The sequence below is a fragment of the Siphateles boraxobius genome, unplaced genomic scaffold, assembly GCF_051911475.1.
Source record: "Siphateles boraxobius isolate OS27281-9 unplaced genomic scaffold, OSU_SipBor_1 9, whole genome shotgun sequence".
Lineage (NCBI taxonomy): Eukaryota > Metazoa > Chordata > Actinopteri > Cypriniformes > Leuciscidae > Siphateles > Siphateles boraxobius.
Window position 1 is genome coordinate 4,827,676 of NW_027509219.1, and position 17,261 is coordinate 4,844,936.

Genomic DNA, 17,261 nt, shown 5'->3' on the forward strand with positions numbered 1-17,261 from the left:
CACGACCTATACAAATACTGGGAAGTCAACCGCCAGCGCTTTCCTGGCCTTGCTGACGCTGCCTTGAATTACCTCTGTGCACCCTGCACTAGCGTAGAAAGTGAGAGGCTCTTCAGCACAGTTTTTTATTGAAAACATTGTGTAAGCAAAGAAGAAAACAGTCACAATAACAAATTAAAGCTGCAAGCAGCATTTAGCGGTGTTCAAGCAGTTAAGGCATTTAATATTTTTAACCACACAAGCATCAAAAGACATTAAGTTTTATGTAGCAAGCATTTAACCACTGACATCATAGATGGAATAGACCATGTTTTAGCATGATTTACCATGTTCCAGTATGATTTACTATGAATCTAGCATGATTTACCATAGTTTACCATGATATACCAAGTTCCAGTATGATTCACCATGATTTACCCTGTTCTAGCTGTTCTAGTTTTAGGCCCAAATTGAAATCTGTAGCGCCACCTATGGGCCAATCGGGGTCTTACTCTGATAGGTTCTCCCCAAAAGTGTGGCCTACCATCTGGCCGAGTTTCAAGTCTCTAGGCCTTACAGTTTGGGCTGCACGATGCGTTTAACGGCAATTTTTTTTTTCAAATAGCAAATACAATAGGTTTTCAGCACTAAAGTGCTTGAACACCTAATAAGAATGAGACCTTTTTGACAGTTATAGAGCCACCTATGGTCCGATCTCCATGAAACTTTGCATGCTTCTTCACCATGTTATGACACATATGCTCTTCAATTTTTGTGAAGTTCTGAGTTTTTATTTATGATTTATAGGCTTTTGAGTGTATTTTGCCCCGCCCCTTTTTCTAAATGACCCTGTTACAGCCACCCAATTGCAAAATTTCAACTTTTTTTCGATAATTATTGATCTAGAGAGTCCAGAGAATTGTCCTAGACTGGTCTGGTTCCGATAGGGCGAAAAACCAGGGACTAGTTCGCAAAAGTAGGTTTTGGACAAAATTGGACGTAAAAAATTTTTTTAGGCCCAAATTGAAATCTGAGACATACATCTTGTTCATCTCGAGCCAAGGGTCTAGGAGTTATGAGCAATTTAGTACTTTTGGTTGGTGTAGCGCCACCTATGGGCCAATCGGGGTCATACTCTGATAGGTTCTCCCCAAAAGTGTGGCCTACCATCTGGCCGAGTTTCAAGTCTCTAGGCCTTCCGGTTTGGGCTGCACGATGCGTTTTAGGGCAAAACATTTTTTTCAAATAGCAAATACAATAGGTTTTCAGCACTAAAGTGCTTGAACACCTAATAAGTGGAAAAAAAAGAGACACAAGACAGGGGTACATAACTAATCAGAAAAGATTACATATCAAAGGAAAAGGTTAAAAGACTTACATATTTCAATCGTTTTTAAAGCCTTTTTGGTTCACGAGTTAGAGATAATCCCAAAGTAATGTTGTAGGTTAGCAAGCGTTTCTAGCTAAGATGTATGGCGACGTACACAGTGATGTAACGACGTTGTTCGCTGGAGGCTCTAGTCAGTGGAAAAACAAACAGGTTCTGAGAAGGTCGCAAGTTGAACCAACTCCGAACCAACTTTGAACCAGCAACAGTTCCGAACCAGTTATTTTTTGGTGGAAAAGGGGTAAGTATCAGCCAATACTGAATTGCAGGTATCGGAATCGGTATCGGAAACAAAAAAGGTGGATCGGAGCATCCCTATTTTTTAACTATGAGTTAAATATGTTGTGCTTGTAACAGCCATAATTGGCGAAGCATCCCCTCAGCATGGCAGCGTGGGCAGTTCGTTCCCCATAGTGCTTGACGCAGTGCAAGTTCCCTTTCGAAAAGGGAACGTCCCAGGTTACGACTGTAACCTATGTTCCCTGAGAACAGGGAACGAGACACTGTGTCTTGTCGCCATGCCTTTGGCCTGCTTGCATAGTCCCTTCAGACGAAGAAGTGGATGACGTACTGTGTTGGTAGCACATGTTCTCTAGGCGCCCCTTTTTTACTTCCGGGTAGTGCTAGAGAATGACGTTATGGCTGACGCCGGCCAATGAGATTGTTGTGATTATACAGTGTTTCATTCATCATTCACACTGAGGCATTCCCCATAGTGCTTGAGGCAGTGTCTCGTTCCCTGTTCTCAGGGAACATAGGTTACAGTCGTAACCTGAGACATTTACACAAGTACAAACCTCTCTAAGGAGTGTCACCGTTAGTGTCATTTTCTGCACACCCCATTAGGTCAGCCATAGTGTTCTTGTAGACAGCTGTGCTATGGCATTATTAACATCAGTAAGCTGCTTTGCTATAAATCATCAGAACAACACTATGCGGCACCTACGTAATGTATCAGACATTTTAACCACCATGTCAAGATTCATGACCCCTGACCAAGAGACATTACCTGTCATAAGAAAAGGACACAGATACAATACACGTGCCCTGACCCTCTGACATGAGAATGTTATCTCTACCCTCCAAAAGCAACCTTATCATCACAATGCAGAAAACTCTTACATAGCAGACCTCTATTCAAGAGTATTTGTTTACCTCATTAGTTTATCACTTGTGTGATACTGAAAGTCACCATTGAGAAAGGAATACACAGAGCTGAATGAGCAAAAGCAACATCTCTCTTCCTGATTAAACTTTCAGGGGGGGTTTACTAAGGATTAACTGATAGCATTGTTTATTTTGCAGATGCTGTCTGTGTTGTTCTAGAACCCAGTACGCTAATTGAAATTATGCAAATCAGATAACAACACAAAATGCTGAACTTCAATTTACACAGCACAGTGCCCCATATTATGGGTCGGTTTTAAATGCTAAAAAGGTACTGGTGATTTTCTGTCTGGAGGACATTATCCGTTAAGTTTACTGAAATTTCCTTTAACCCTAATACACTACACAATGCAATGTGTAATTCAAAATACATTAAAACCGAAATACCTGAATGCAATGTGTAATTCAAAATACCTTAAAACCTAAATACCTGAAACCTTAACCCTATCGTATGAAAAATCAAGATGGAAAATTCCTTTATATTAACCCAATACATTTTTCCCTATGTCACTAGGACAGTACATTTAAAGGGATAACTTTGTACCTTATCTACCCCTAAAAGGTGCACCTTAGAGTGCGGCAATATGTATATTAAACTGAATATTAAATTAACAATGTTTTTAACATCTAACCATAAAGATATGAATTATACTAACATCTCGAGATAAATTCTAACACTTCCTTTGGTCCTATGTCTGAAGATGACTAAAACTTCCATTCCTGATTCTAACAATAAATCTAAATTGTGCTTACTTCCTTTTTCTTTTAGAATGTAGCAGACAAACTCTAACCTCCTAACTTTTGACTTAATATAACTTCGACTAACACTAACCGTTATATTGTGAAATGATTGATTAAAATATTAACCCCTAACAATGTTTTTGATGATACAGGATATTTTTGCTGATGTTACTAACAAAGGTAATGAAATGGGGGACTTGCTTTGACAATGTAACCAATCGTGATGATGAGAGTGTGTTATGTTAGTCATGATGATTCTGTTTTGAGATGTCTGGGTTTGAGAACTCGTGGTGATGTATAATGTTACATTATAAAAACTGTTGTATTTGTGTTCACTGGTGGGATTCTCAATGGGATTTGCCAGAGATCCTCCGGCCTTGCTTTTTCTAGGGAGATTCTCTGAGAACTGCTCGAGAACTCTCCTGCCGTGATTAAAGCATTTAAAGGACATTTGCTGGAGCCTGTCTGTTATTTTCTGCTGCGCAGCAGGCTAGTTTAGGGTAAGTTAGAAAACAAGTTAGAATTAATACAATGTAAACTCGGCTGTAGTCGACTGTAAACTCGCTGGAGTACAGGACAATGTAAACTCGGCTGTAGTCGACTGTAGACTCGCTGGAGTATAGAATTTTAGATGGATGCTGTAGTCGACTGTAGACTCGCTGGAGTATAGGACAATGTAAACTCGGCTGTAGTCGACTGTAGACTCGCTGGAGTATAGAATTTTAGATGGATGCTGTAGTCGACTGTAGACTCGCTGGAGTATAGGACAATGTAAACTCGGCTGTAGCCGACTGTAGACTCGCTGGAGTATAGAATTTTAGATGGATGCTGTAGTCGACTGTAGACTCGCTGGAGTATAGGACAATGTAAACTCGGCTGTAGCCGACTGTAGACTCGCTGGAGTATAGAATTTTAGATGGATGCTGTAGTCGACTGTAGACTCGCTGAAGTTTAGGTAAAAGGCTGTAGTCAACTGCAGACTCGCTGAAATATAGGTTTAGGTAAAAGGCTGTAGTCGACTGTAGACCTGTGAAATATGTTTAGGTAAAAGGCTGTAGTCGACTGTAGACTCGCCGAAGTGTAAGTTAGAGTAGTTAGGTTTAGGGAAAAATCTACAACAGGTTAAAGATATTAAAAAAAAGTATAAAAACTTTGAGGGAACTGACAAGCTGATGTTCCTCTAAAGGTTTAAAGAGCTTAATTTTATATGCCAACTCCTAAAAGTAAAGGTTCTTTATTAGCATCTATGATTCCATGAAGAATCTTTAACATCTATAAAGCCTTTCCATGCACAAAAGTTTCTTTATAGTGGAACAAGTTTCTTCACACTTTAGAAAAAATTATTGATCTAAGAACTGTTCACTGAAAGGTTCTTTGAGGAACCCAAATGACATTGCTGCACAAACTTATTTAAGTTATTAAACTAACTTAACTATTGCTATTTCAAAGCATTTAGAAAAATACGTAAACTAAATTGCAAATGTTTGTGATGAAATACCGCACGCAAAAGTGAAGCAATTTGTTTAAATTCAAAATGTTTAGTGAAGTTGCGCCTCAACAGTTTTGCATTTATCCAGCTTAAAGTCAATGTGACATCAAAACTGACCTTATTTACTTAATACACATTCTTGGTCTTACTGTGCATGGTTCATAATAAAACCTTATTCCACATGATCTAATATCAAAATGTGTCAAATTGTTCCATTTTTTAACTGATTTACCCTTTTGAGATGGTGTAACAAATTAGCATATTCATGAGTCCACGAAGGTGTAGAGTTGCATCCAAGCTGCATGCGCAGAAGAGTACTTCTTCTTCTTTCCAATTTTACGGCGGTTGGCATCTAGCTTTTTGGTGCATTACCGCCCCCCTCTGCTCTGGAGTGTGGATCAGATAATAGATTACAATACATCTTTGTCTATTCTCTTTCCTACATTTACATAATACTCACTCCCTCAAATAAACACTCACATACAAAACAAACTTTATTTATATATTAAATCCTATTGAAAACTCCCGCTTCCATTAAAAAAGACATCAATATTCTATTCTGTGTCCCATTTACTGCGCTTAATAACCCTTTTAATGTAATCTCCTGCACCCCAATCTGCCTCAACTTATTCTTCATTACCTGCATCTGCATTTCATATCTCTTACATTTTATGATTATGTGCTCCACTGACTCCTCTTCTCGACATCCCTCACACAACCCTGTCTGATGCTTCCCTATCATCTTTAGTGTTTTGTTCAGTGAACAATGGCCCAACCTTAACCTCGCCATCACAGCCTCTTCTCTCCTATTCCCCCTTCCCACCCTATCCTCTTTAACACTCCTCTGAATTTGGTATAAGTGCCTCCCTTTCTCCTCTCTATCCCACCTCTCTTGCCACCTTTTAATTATTTTCTCCCAAAATTATGCAGAAGAGTACTCAACGGTCATAGTCTACTTCAACGCAGAATTATGACGTTTGTCGCATATCAATGACGTGCGGGTCGGATACATGTGACCTGGCCGTTCAGATTAAAGGTGCCTTGTGTCATGTCCGCCAAAAAATCAATTCATACTCCACATTCCATACCAGTTGGGGGCAGTATACCTCCAGAAAGTGAGTTGGTCTACTCTAGAGTAACAAACGAGAAACGGCATAGTCTCTATGCTCCGCCCCTACCTTCACAACAACCCTAGAGCCAGAGCCATAGCCGAAGCTGAGCCAACTCCTAATAGAGGATGTTTTGACTCCAGAGGAACGTTGGTTGATGTCAAGTGATTTTTAAATATGACATCTTCAAGCTACTCCTTCACCTTTACCAGTGAATATTTTCATATTCGTTTTGTTCATATTACATTTTTATTGTTAGTTTGAATTACATTAATTTGACAGACACCATTCGCTGATGTTGACCAAGCTAGCGCCATTCAGAGCTGCCAACTCTCACGAATTCACCGTGAGACACACACAATTGACACTTTTCACACGCTCTCAGTCACGCCACACATCAATTTTGTCACGCACAGAAAAATCGCAAAGCAAAGAGGACACGGAGTAGACAGAGCAGGCCTGCGTTTCCCGATAACGATGGATCTTAGCAGTTACGAGCTTTTTCTACGAGCGAATTTACGAACGTTCGTGTTCATTTCACGCGTTTCACAAAAACGCACTTAGCACGATCGTGCGCAGCTGTGCTTTAAGTGCTACTTAAGAGCCGCTGTCCGTTTGTCAAGTGCTGAAATGTCACACTCGTAATTGTAGCACACACTTGTGTTTTGAAATGTATAGCCTAATTGTTTTCATCTGATGTGCATTTTCTACGAGGCCAATAATCTATAAAAGCACAAACCTATGGGTGGAGACACCAGCAAACTGGCTGAACCAAAAAAAAAAAGAAAAGAAAAAATATATTTTTTTTTTAAAGAGGAGATTAATGTCATTTTAGAGGAGGTGGAGGTGTATATATATAATACAACATATTTTATTCAGCAGGTTTATGGGCAGTCATACAAATAAAACAAAAACAAAAAATTTGGGATGATATTGCTACAAAACTGACTGCAACTGGGCATTAAAAGTTCAGGGAAGGAGGTCAGGAAGAAGTGGCAGGACTTTCCCAGCCTTGCTAAAAGGAAAAGGGCACTGCAGAGGACAACATTTTAATAATGGTGGTGGGACCAATGAGTCCCCCCTTCTCACAGCAGAGGAAGAAAAGACCTTGTCAATACTTGGCACAAGTGCTTTAGATGGCATTTGTGGTGGTATTGACATCCATGGAGGAGTAGGAGTAACTCAACCTGAGCCTGTTCAGGTCCTTCATGCTCAGAGGAACCATCAGTTTCATCTGCCATCTCCTAGTCCTCCAAACAACCCTCCCAGGCCTCAGCCTCCATCTTCTGTTGTCCAGACGGCAGCCACAACATCTCAGCAGTTTGAGAATGTTGAGAACATGATCATTTGCGAATGTTTGTCGTTGTAGTCAGGACATATGAGAGTGTCCTTACTTAACAGGGAGGAGGATGAAGAGGTGGAGAAGGACAAAGATGGCATGAGACCACATGATGGCCAACCAAGAAACAGGCTACATGGTTGGTTTCCATGCATGTCAGCAAGTTATTGACATATTTTTTTAGTTCATCCTATTTCCCCAGTCTTTGAAGCATATTACACCTTTATTATTATTTTTTTGTTCTTTCATTTAATTTAGATTAAAATTATTAGATTAAATTATTTCTTTTTTTGTTGTTGTTGTTTTCTGCCCTTTTTAATTATTTCATTTATAAATTAATTTAAACAAAAAACGAGTAATAAAGTGTACAATAAAGTACAATCAAAACCTTATATCATAATCACATTGCACTTGAATAAAGTTAAATGTGAAATGTGCCGGTTGTAGGCTACTGCAGGTGACCTCATAACTGTTTTCTTACGGTGCACTTGGGGATTTACGATTAGTCCAGAGCACTCGTAGATCTACGATGATTTTCAAGTGCTACTTGAGTTACGATGCTTTTGGGAAACAGACCTAATATTAGGATCATTCGAACGATCATTTTAACGATCTTCTTAGGTTTACGATCCTTTTGGGAAACGCAGCCCAGGTTAGTTATTATATATAAAAAATCTCAGCTCTCAGATTCTGTCAATTTTATTACGCATTTCAAACAATAAATACCGTTTTGCCGCTTGTAAATGTTACACGACAGATCTCTAGCGCACGTGAACCGATCATCTCTACTAGATAATAGTAAAAAAACACGAACACTGTTGAAAGATACAGTAGGGTACAACTTACCAAAATGTATTCCTCATTATCGACCAATCATTTTTTTTAATCAGCGTGCAGAGGTCAATAACAATGGCTGGAGAATAAATATGTCAGATTTACCTCAGGAAAGCAATTTAATAAACATAATATAATTAGCTGATGTTACATTTTATCATCAGCTTGGTAGAGACGGGCTCTGGTAGATAACAGTTGAAAACCGGATCGGATCTATGGGTAGAGCTAACTAGCTAACACATCAGGTTCAAGTACGCCCACAAGCCGTGCAAGTTATTCGTGTATTCCAGTTTGGCTGGTGTTGCCCGCATACCGCCTCCCATGGCCGAAACTGGTATTATGACACCTGTCGGGCCGTGGCTAGTAATTTAGCATGCTAATTCAGGTTGATATCTCTGCAGCACTATAACTTGTCATTTTTTTTAATGACATCATCGCCCTTATTTCTTCTCATTCTTTTGATGCGTGTAGCTCATTTTTTGGATATTTTACCTCAATTCTTACACATGGCACCTTTAAAGTCGCATTTCAAAAGATCGGATACATATTGGATTTGGACCACACAGCCTGCAGTTCACACTTCAGGCTGAAACGACCCAATTCCGATTTTTTTGCCCCTATGCAACCTGTATCTGATCTTTTCATGACAGTCTGAACGACACAGATCTGATCTTTTCAAATGCGACCCAGGCCCACTTGGGTATGTGATCCAAATCCGATATGTATCCGATCTTTTGAAATGCGACTTCAATCTGAACGGCCAGGTCACATGTATCCGACCTGCACGTCATTGATATGCGACAATAATTCTGCGTTGAAGTAGGCGGGAATGAGAAGATAAACAACAACTATGGCGGACGATGCTGAGACCAGTCAATGGAAGGGAAGCGAGGTTTCTCATGTAATTAATAGTTGGGGGGACAGCTCTATTCAGGCCATGTTTAGCTACTTCCGCAAATAACAAGTGTCGTCGTTGACCGATGAGTACTCTTCTGCGCATGCGGGTCACTTCTGGGTCATTTCACTTTCACCTTCACACAGGAGATCACAAAAGGTCGCATTTAATTCAAAATGTGAACGGCCTTGCAAAAAAAATCGGAATTGAGCATTAAGCCCCTGCAGTGTGAACGTGGCCATAGGCTACCCAAGTGGCCTGGGTCGCATTTGAAAAATCGGATCTGTGTCGTTCAGACTGTCATGAAAATCTCAGATACAGGTCGCATAGGGGCAAAAAAATCGGAATTGGGTCGTTTCAGTCTGCAGTGTGAACGTTGCCCCTTACACTGGGCTTGTTTGCTGCGGTCCGAGCCTGAGCGCTATTGTTACCTGCGCCCCCCGAAGCGTGTGTGTGTGTGTGTGTGTGTGTGTGTGTGTGTGTGTGTGTGTGTGTGTGTGTGTGTGTGTGTGTGTGTGTGTGTGTGTGTGTGTGTGTGTGTGTGTGTGTGTGTGTGTGTGTGTCGCATAAGCTGCTTGCAAATTGACTCTTTTGAGGAGACAGTGGATTTCCATTAATTTGTTGCCCTGATTGCACGCACTATGCCCGAATACACTGCAGACTCACTCTTGCTTGTATCCAAGGTAAATCTTCATCCCTTTCATGTGTTTTATTCAACTAAATACATCGGCTTAAACGCATATGCGCAGGATGCTTTACTTCCTGAACAAGTGCACACCCGAGTCCGTGTTGATTTCATCCAAACGAACCGAACTCTGACGTCATTCGAACCCGGGTGCGCACCAAAAGTGCTAGTGTGAAAGCCCCCTACAAGCGAACCGCAGCACGGTTCGGGAGAAACCGAACTCAGACCACCTCCTCCACCTGAAGTCTCGGGTTCGGTACCCCAGTGCGCACCCGGGTCCCATGACAGCGTTCACATTAGCGATTTTTCATGCGAACCGTGCCCCGTTCCGAAATAAACTGCTAGTGTGAAAGCCCCCTAAGTCATGTCTTCCTTCAGTTCATTTTTCAATCAATCAATCTTAAGGTGTGTTTGTCCATTTCCCTGAGTTATCCTGTAATATATTTGGATTAAATCATATTTTGTTTGAATCTTCGTCTTCGTGCGCTTCCTCGTAGCAGACACCTGAAATATTTGTATTCTTATGAATTTACTGTTTCACTCACTCAGTCATATCAAAGACTGTAAATTACCAAGTAAATTCACTTGTATGAATGGTAGAAACTGCAGCTTGCAATATGGCGGTGTGATATTTTCCTAAATATCTACAATATTGACAGAATTAATTTGTCACTTAAAAAGGACATCTAGCAGTAATAGCTGACTAAACTCAGCGTTCAATGATAGTGGACATTGATCTTGGCAGCAGGCTGCAGTGCAAACTGTATAGCAATAAACGTGACAGTCATAATATACAGCAGGAAATGAAGTGCAATCATATCTGTCTTTACAAATAATTACGCTCTTTTGAAGCGAAGAGCCTTTCCTGAAAGACTTAACCATTTTTCATATAAAAAGTGTAACATTGCTGGACTGAATGTTGGATATGCTGTAGTTAGTGTTTACAAAGGCAAGCATGCACCACTATTCCTATTTATCATATTTACGAAAAAGCTAAAATCCTAATTTTTAGTTGTCGGAAAATTAAATGGGCAAAAAGAAATCCCATTTATTGGCATTACATGAAGGACCAGAGCCATGTCTAAAGACCAGAATATTATAGAGACTTAGTGTACGGACTCTTTTTACTTTTTATACCAGTGTACCAAGCAGCCATCAGAACATTCTAGTAACCCTGTCAATCATCCACAATTCCCTAATATTGTGAGTTTCGCATGGATAAGCACCACTCATATTTTCTTATTAAAAAAAGGAAACTGTAAAAGTAACATCTGATTCTGCTATTGAACTGTAAGGTTAGGAAGCAAAAAAAATATTAACTTGACATTAAACTATTAGATACATTCATGAGGCAACTTTGTTTATTGTAAATTGATTGGTTTAAAGAATACCAGGATGTTTAGAAACTGTTTGAATAATAACGCTTATAATACCAGTGTTGATAACAATGAACATGATCTTAAAACAATGCATGCGTTATCTCAGTAAGAAGAAAAAAAAGTATTTTGCAAAGAAATTATGTTAATGCATGTTGATATAATGAAAGTGAAATGCTTTTCTCCAGTCATCAATAATGTAAATACAATCCATCTTTGTCATAAAGACTCTAATAATCAGACAATCTATAAACAGATATTTCTTTGCCCTGTTTCTTTGCCCTATGTCTTTATAAATTTTCACTTGTAAGATTTTATTCATTTACATGAATTTAATTTATCTCAAGGAAATGTCCAGATGCAAATTCCTGACTGGGAGTCAGTGTAAAGTTTGAAAAGCCTGTGGCTACCCAGACTGGGCTTTTCTGTGAAAAGAGTCCTGCAGAAAAAAATTTCTGACAAAGGAACAAGAAAATATAAAATATATCACTGCTATTCTGCATACAAACAAAACATTTAATGGCATGCCCTATGTGTTTTTATCTAAGGGGCACTTGTTTAAGAACATTCACTGATCTTAAAGTCCCCCTGTGGTGAAAATCAAGCTTTTAAATGTTGTTTATATGTGGTGTTTTAATGTGCTTTAAGACAAACCATGTACAAATTCATAAGTCAACAGCATTGCTGAGTATTTTCTTGTTAAAACTGCGGTGAACCAAAGACAGTCTCAAAAACGCGTTTGAAATCGCTAGTGTTTCTGACGTCACAAACTACCTTGTAACCAATCACGACAATGTGTGCTCATCAACGAGTGGATCTCTGAGTTGGTGTGAGTGAGTGGAGGCGGGGCTAATTTGCATATTCATAGAACCGCGTATACTAAATGAAGGATACAATTATTGACTACAGGGGGACTTTAACAATCACTAGTCTAATAAGATTGTGACATGTTTATGAAAATGCTTGGATGCGCGTCAAAAAAGGAAAAACAAAGTCCTGCTAATTCTACCAAACACAATTATTTCACACTCCCACTATTACACACTGTATGATCTTACTTTGGGCTGTGTTCCAGTAGCAGCCTGAGCGAAGGCAAGTCCCCTTTAGCTGCAGCATAATGAACAGGCAATGCCCCCGTGTCCGTGGCAACAGTAGGATCCCCTTCCCCACTTTTCAGCAACCAATCAATGATCTCATGATGGCTGAAGCGAGAAGCCAGATGCAGGACAGTGGCCCCAGAGCTGTCCTTATCCTGCAAACAACATAGTACATAATAAATAACATACGTTGAACTATATCATACAATAACTAACATTCAGATGGAATTCAGAAATGTAAATCTATGGTAAATTTCTCTATTATTCAAGGGCAAAAAATTGCATGCTACATGTTATAAAGCACTGAAAGGTTACATGGGTGCATTTTAACAGATTTATTAATATGAGAGACTATATTTTTATTAGCTAATCATTTTCAGCACATACGCTGACCCAGAGTCTCTTCTGGATCATATTTAACTACCCAAAATTTTGTAGTCAATCAACTTGCTGTGCAGGTATGAAACAGAATAAAGAAATGTGAAGCCCTGCTGTAGGCGTCGCACTCCCCATTGATTGCAGAGATAACTTCCACTACTGCATGTACACAGAAGGAAAAACGGACGACAACAACAAGACCTATACTTTCTCATTACGGCAGCTACATTTTTTTGGTCACATTTTAATTTAGGGTCCAATTCTCACTAGTAACTAACTATTAACTACAACTTGTGCCTCAATACAATTACTGCATATTAATAGCTAGTAAGCTAGTTGTTAAGTTTAAGTATTGAGAAGGATTAAGGGATGTAGAATATGGTCATGTAGAATAAGGCATTAATGTGTGCTTTATAATAAACAGCCAATAGTAATCCTAGTAATATGCATGCAGATTTTTTTCAGTTTATTGAAATTATATGTTGAGGTGTACCACTAAAATCTAATTATTGGGTATAGACTAACAATATTAATGTTACTTTTACTTGTAATTTTTTCCCCACAAAGTTCTAGTATATCTGCATTATAATGGCAGGAAAATAACTACTACATGTTGTTACTATAAAGTTAGGATTAGGGTTTGGATTAGGTTTAGTTGCATGTAATTATGCATAGTTTATAGTTATTACTACAGTACCAACATGTAACGTGTAACAAGAGCACTGTAATATAAAGTGTTAACAAAATGTTCCACCTATTGAAAATGATGTAGAGTCATTGACACTGTTCTGTCATTAATTACTCACCCTCGCGTAGTTCTAAACCCATAAATCCTTTGTTCATCTTAGGAACACAGATATTTTTGATGAAATCCGAGAGGTTTCTGAACCAGCCATTGTACGTCATTGCAACTTTCAAGGCCCAGAAAAAGGTAGTAAAGACATAGTTAAAATAGTCCATATGACTACAGTGGTTCAACCTTAATGTTATTAATGTTTGTGCACAAAAAACAAACAAAAATAATGATTTTATTCAACAATTTCCTCTCTTCCATGACAGTCTCCTACACTGATCAAGTAGTAAACACAGTGCAGCGCATCTGGGTTCCACATCAGAACGTCGGCTCATTGGCCGGCTCCTGCGTCAGCATTTAATGAATGCATCGTGGTGCTCATGTGAACAGCGTCGGCCAATAATGAACTGGCATTCTGACTTAGAACCTGGAAGCGCTGCACTGTTTACACTACCTCAACAGCATAGGAGAGAAGAATTTCATTTTCAACACATGAAAGTGAAGAAATTGTTGAATAAAGTCATTATTTTTCTTTGGGGTTTTTTGCGGCACAAAAAGTATTCTCGTCGCATCGTAACATTAAGGTTGAACCACTGTCACATGGACTATTTTAATGATGTCTTTACTACCTTTCTGGGCCTTGAAATTTGCAATGATTTTGCTGCCTATGGCTGGTTCAGAAACCTCTAGGGTTTCATCAAAAATATCTTAATTTGTGTTCCTGACACACTGACATTACTGACAGAAATTTCATTTTTGGGTGAACTAACCCTTTAATTCACGTACTTTCAAACTACATTAATCACGTACTATACATGTGCTTTAGTATGTTAGTTAACAAATCTAAATATGTGTACTACTTTAAAGCTAAAAATGTACTTTAGTAAAACTTTTTGACACTTTTATAAACTGTGTTAGGAAACATAGTTATGAGTTATTTCAGTAAATATTATATTATATACAAGGGACCCAATAATGCTTCACAACAGATTATTGGACAGGCGATTTTCTGACATTTAACTGGAAGATGTATAATCTGTATAACTCAATTCCAGTGACTCAAAATAAAACTTCTTGTGGGCCTGTGATGTTTATGGAAGCTGTCTGAGACTACCTTTTCCTGAAAACAGCAAATAGACAAACACACTAACATGGCCCTTCTATCTCATTCCACTGAAATCTTTCCTTCCTTTTGTTTTGCATGCAGGTTATATCTATCTGAACACTCGTAGCATTTACAGAACAGGCTTCATTCCATAATTATACTCACTGGATGAATCACACACTTGACTCCATGAGGACGGTATTATCCACAGCCCGGGTCAAGCGGCTAAACTGAAGTCACACTTTTAATAAGACCTCAGGAAAACTGTTGAGTAAATTCTCTGACCATGAGACTTAAGGTTAGATGAGTGTTAAGGATCTTCTACTAATAAGATGGGATTTCTTAGCATACGAGGGGACAGTTAGGCCATGAAAGCATTTTATGCACCAGTGTGGATGCTGAGCATACATTGATGGTTGTCTTTCAATGGTTCTATTACACCTCATTAGACAGAACAAGCTTAGTGATTTTAAATGCCAAATTTGGCATAACAGCAGGGTCGTTCGAGGACTGAGTACAGGAGACCCAGAGACCCTAAACGCCCCCCCCCCCCCCCCCAAAAAAATCACAAAATAACATCAACAGCATTTATGTAACGCCTGTTTGAAACTATGTAGTGCTAAATATATTGATCCATGACTAATTGGCTGCAGTGATTAAAGGGTTTTAGGTAATTTAACTTAACATAATTATTATTTTTAAAATATTGCAAGACTATGCTGCTAATGAGAATTCCTGAAATTATTTTTTATTAATTTTGAGTTGTACATGATTTTCTGATTTGTTCAAGGTGATAAATTGTTGACATTGTACCTATAAAATATGCAGTGGGGAGACATACACTATTAACATAAATGTGTTAAAATACTGTACCATATGTCATGGAAGAATGTTTGAGATTAAACAGAAATTGTACACCCTTTGTTGAAATGTAATTTTTTATTTATTGGTCTTGCTATATCAGAAGTAGTCCCTTATGCCTTTTGTGTTATGTTCCCGACAGTTTACTCCAAGTGAGTAAATGGCATTCTTTGCTGGCTTAAAGGAATAGTTCACCCAAAAATAAAATTGTGTCACTATTTACTCCTCTTCATGTTGTTCATGTCTGTTACCAACATTCTTTAACATATCTCCTTTTTTGTTCCACAGAAGAAAGAAACTACTACAGGTTTGGAACAACTTGACGGTGAGTCGCCTAATGACAAAATTTTAATTTTGGGGTGAAATATTTCCTTAATATTAACATGATTTTAAATAACTATTTATATATGGACGCTGTAATGTAAAGTGTTAATGAAAAAAGTAAGTTATACTCACGGCCGCTCGACATCCTCCGTGCGTCACGAGCCACTGTAGGCAGGTCAGGTTGCCCGTGGCTGCGGCGTCATGAGCAGGACTCGCGCCGTTTCTCGCCAGGTTGTTCGCCGGTAAACCCGCTTCCTCAACCAAATACCGCAGACAGGTGAGCTTCCCTGCTCGAGCGGCGTGGTGTACGGGAGTCGCTCCCAGCAGATCTTTCACATCGCCGTTGAGTACTTTCTCCGCTAATTGTACTTTCAAAGTTTGTACATCCCCTTGCCTTGCAGCAAGAAGTGTCCTCTCAACCACCATGATGATGTATCCTCCAAACAAATGACTATTAGCGCACCATTAAGCGTCAGTTAGAAATCCTCACTACAGAAAGCGTTCTCAACGCAGCCTCCCGTTAGCGAGTTACATCGTTCTGTCCATCCTTCTTTGTTTGAATCACCAGACCACACCGGTATATAGCCTACATATATCTAAGAAATATTATTCAGATTATGTAGTATCAATCAGTATATGGCATTTTGACAAAGAATACCTTCATTTACCGCGTAGCTCCTACCTAAAGGAAACCAGCCAAGCATTTCTTTACGGTCTTATTTGAATGTATGCACTGGCTATACTGAATATTCCACCTGTTATGTCCCTTAACTAAACAAAGACACAGGCTAAACTAAACAATAACACCGCAAAACCAATGCGTCTGTCGCTAGGTAGCCTATTTGGCTTCATATCAAACGGTTCGTTCAGAAGTCTTGAGGGACTGAACTTGTGAATAATCCATTAAGGGGAGGAGAACTGTTACATGTTGGCTCCACTCTAATCGGCTCAGATGTTAAAGGGACAGCGCTTCATGATGACGTTGTTTGGTTGTAGCCTAGTATCTCATGTTTTCTAAAACAAAGGATAGGCCTATTCATTTTATGCATATTATAGTATTTCTTATTGGTTTGTGTTCTCATGCGTTTATGTTTCTTTAATCGACATGATTATTGTCAGAAGAAGGCATAGTAGAGAATAGTTGATTTTCCTCTATTCTTCATCTACTCAATAGAAGTAGCCTATTCAATAGAACAAATATAGATTGCAAACTCTAACATAGGCTAATACTCATTTATAGTTTAACTGTATTCGATATTAATGTTCGTAGCCTATCTATTTTGGAACGGGCAGATACAACCCAGTGATAGTAAGTTATTACCTCAAAGGCCTTACCTTACCAACAGATGGCAGGCTCGCACAATATTTGTTGCACAGCGGTAGCCAAAATATCAGCATTTTAAAACAGCCTATTTTCTTTTACATTTTAGAATTAGTTTGTTCCCATAGAACGTTATTGTAACCTATTGTCGTGGAGACCTGATAACGTTAGCAATAGGCCTACGTGTTCTTCACAAATCGCTCGCTCATTATTTTCATGATCACATAATGTGTGCCCAAAAATAATTAAATATAGACAATATGGATTTTGGGTTCCCCAGACACTTGGATTTGTGCCTGTTTGGTTGGTAACTTAATTCGAAGTTAACGGTATGTGCATGTAATTTAGCACTTGTCCTTTCAAATCTTAGGCTATAGGTCA

At 38.9% G+C, this 17,261-nt stretch overlaps 1 protein-coding gene across 10 annotated transcripts in view; it reads right to left on the reverse strand.

Annotated features, from left to right (window-relative positions):
* Window positions 1–16,471, reverse strand: part of espn (espin) — a 189,863-nt gene extending 173,392 nt beyond the window's left edge. For 7 of the 10 annotated variants that reach the window (XM_077224567.1, XM_077224569.1, XM_077224561.1 and 4 more), the window contains exons 1-2: window positions 15,692–16,437; window positions 12,060–12,253 (exon numbers count right to left, since the gene is read on the reverse strand). In XM_077224567.1, coding sequence (XP_077080682.1) covers window positions 12,060–12,253; window positions 15,692–15,985 — 488 coding nt within the window. In that variant the 5' untranslated portion in view covers window positions 15,986–16,437. Of the gene's footprint in view, window positions 1–12,059; window positions 12,254–15,691 lie in introns of all 10 variants that reach the window. The other 3 variants (XM_077224566.1, XM_077224564.1, XM_077224568.1) reach the window with 2 other exon arrangements.
* Between the last annotated feature and the right edge of the window lie 790 nt (window positions 16,472–17,261).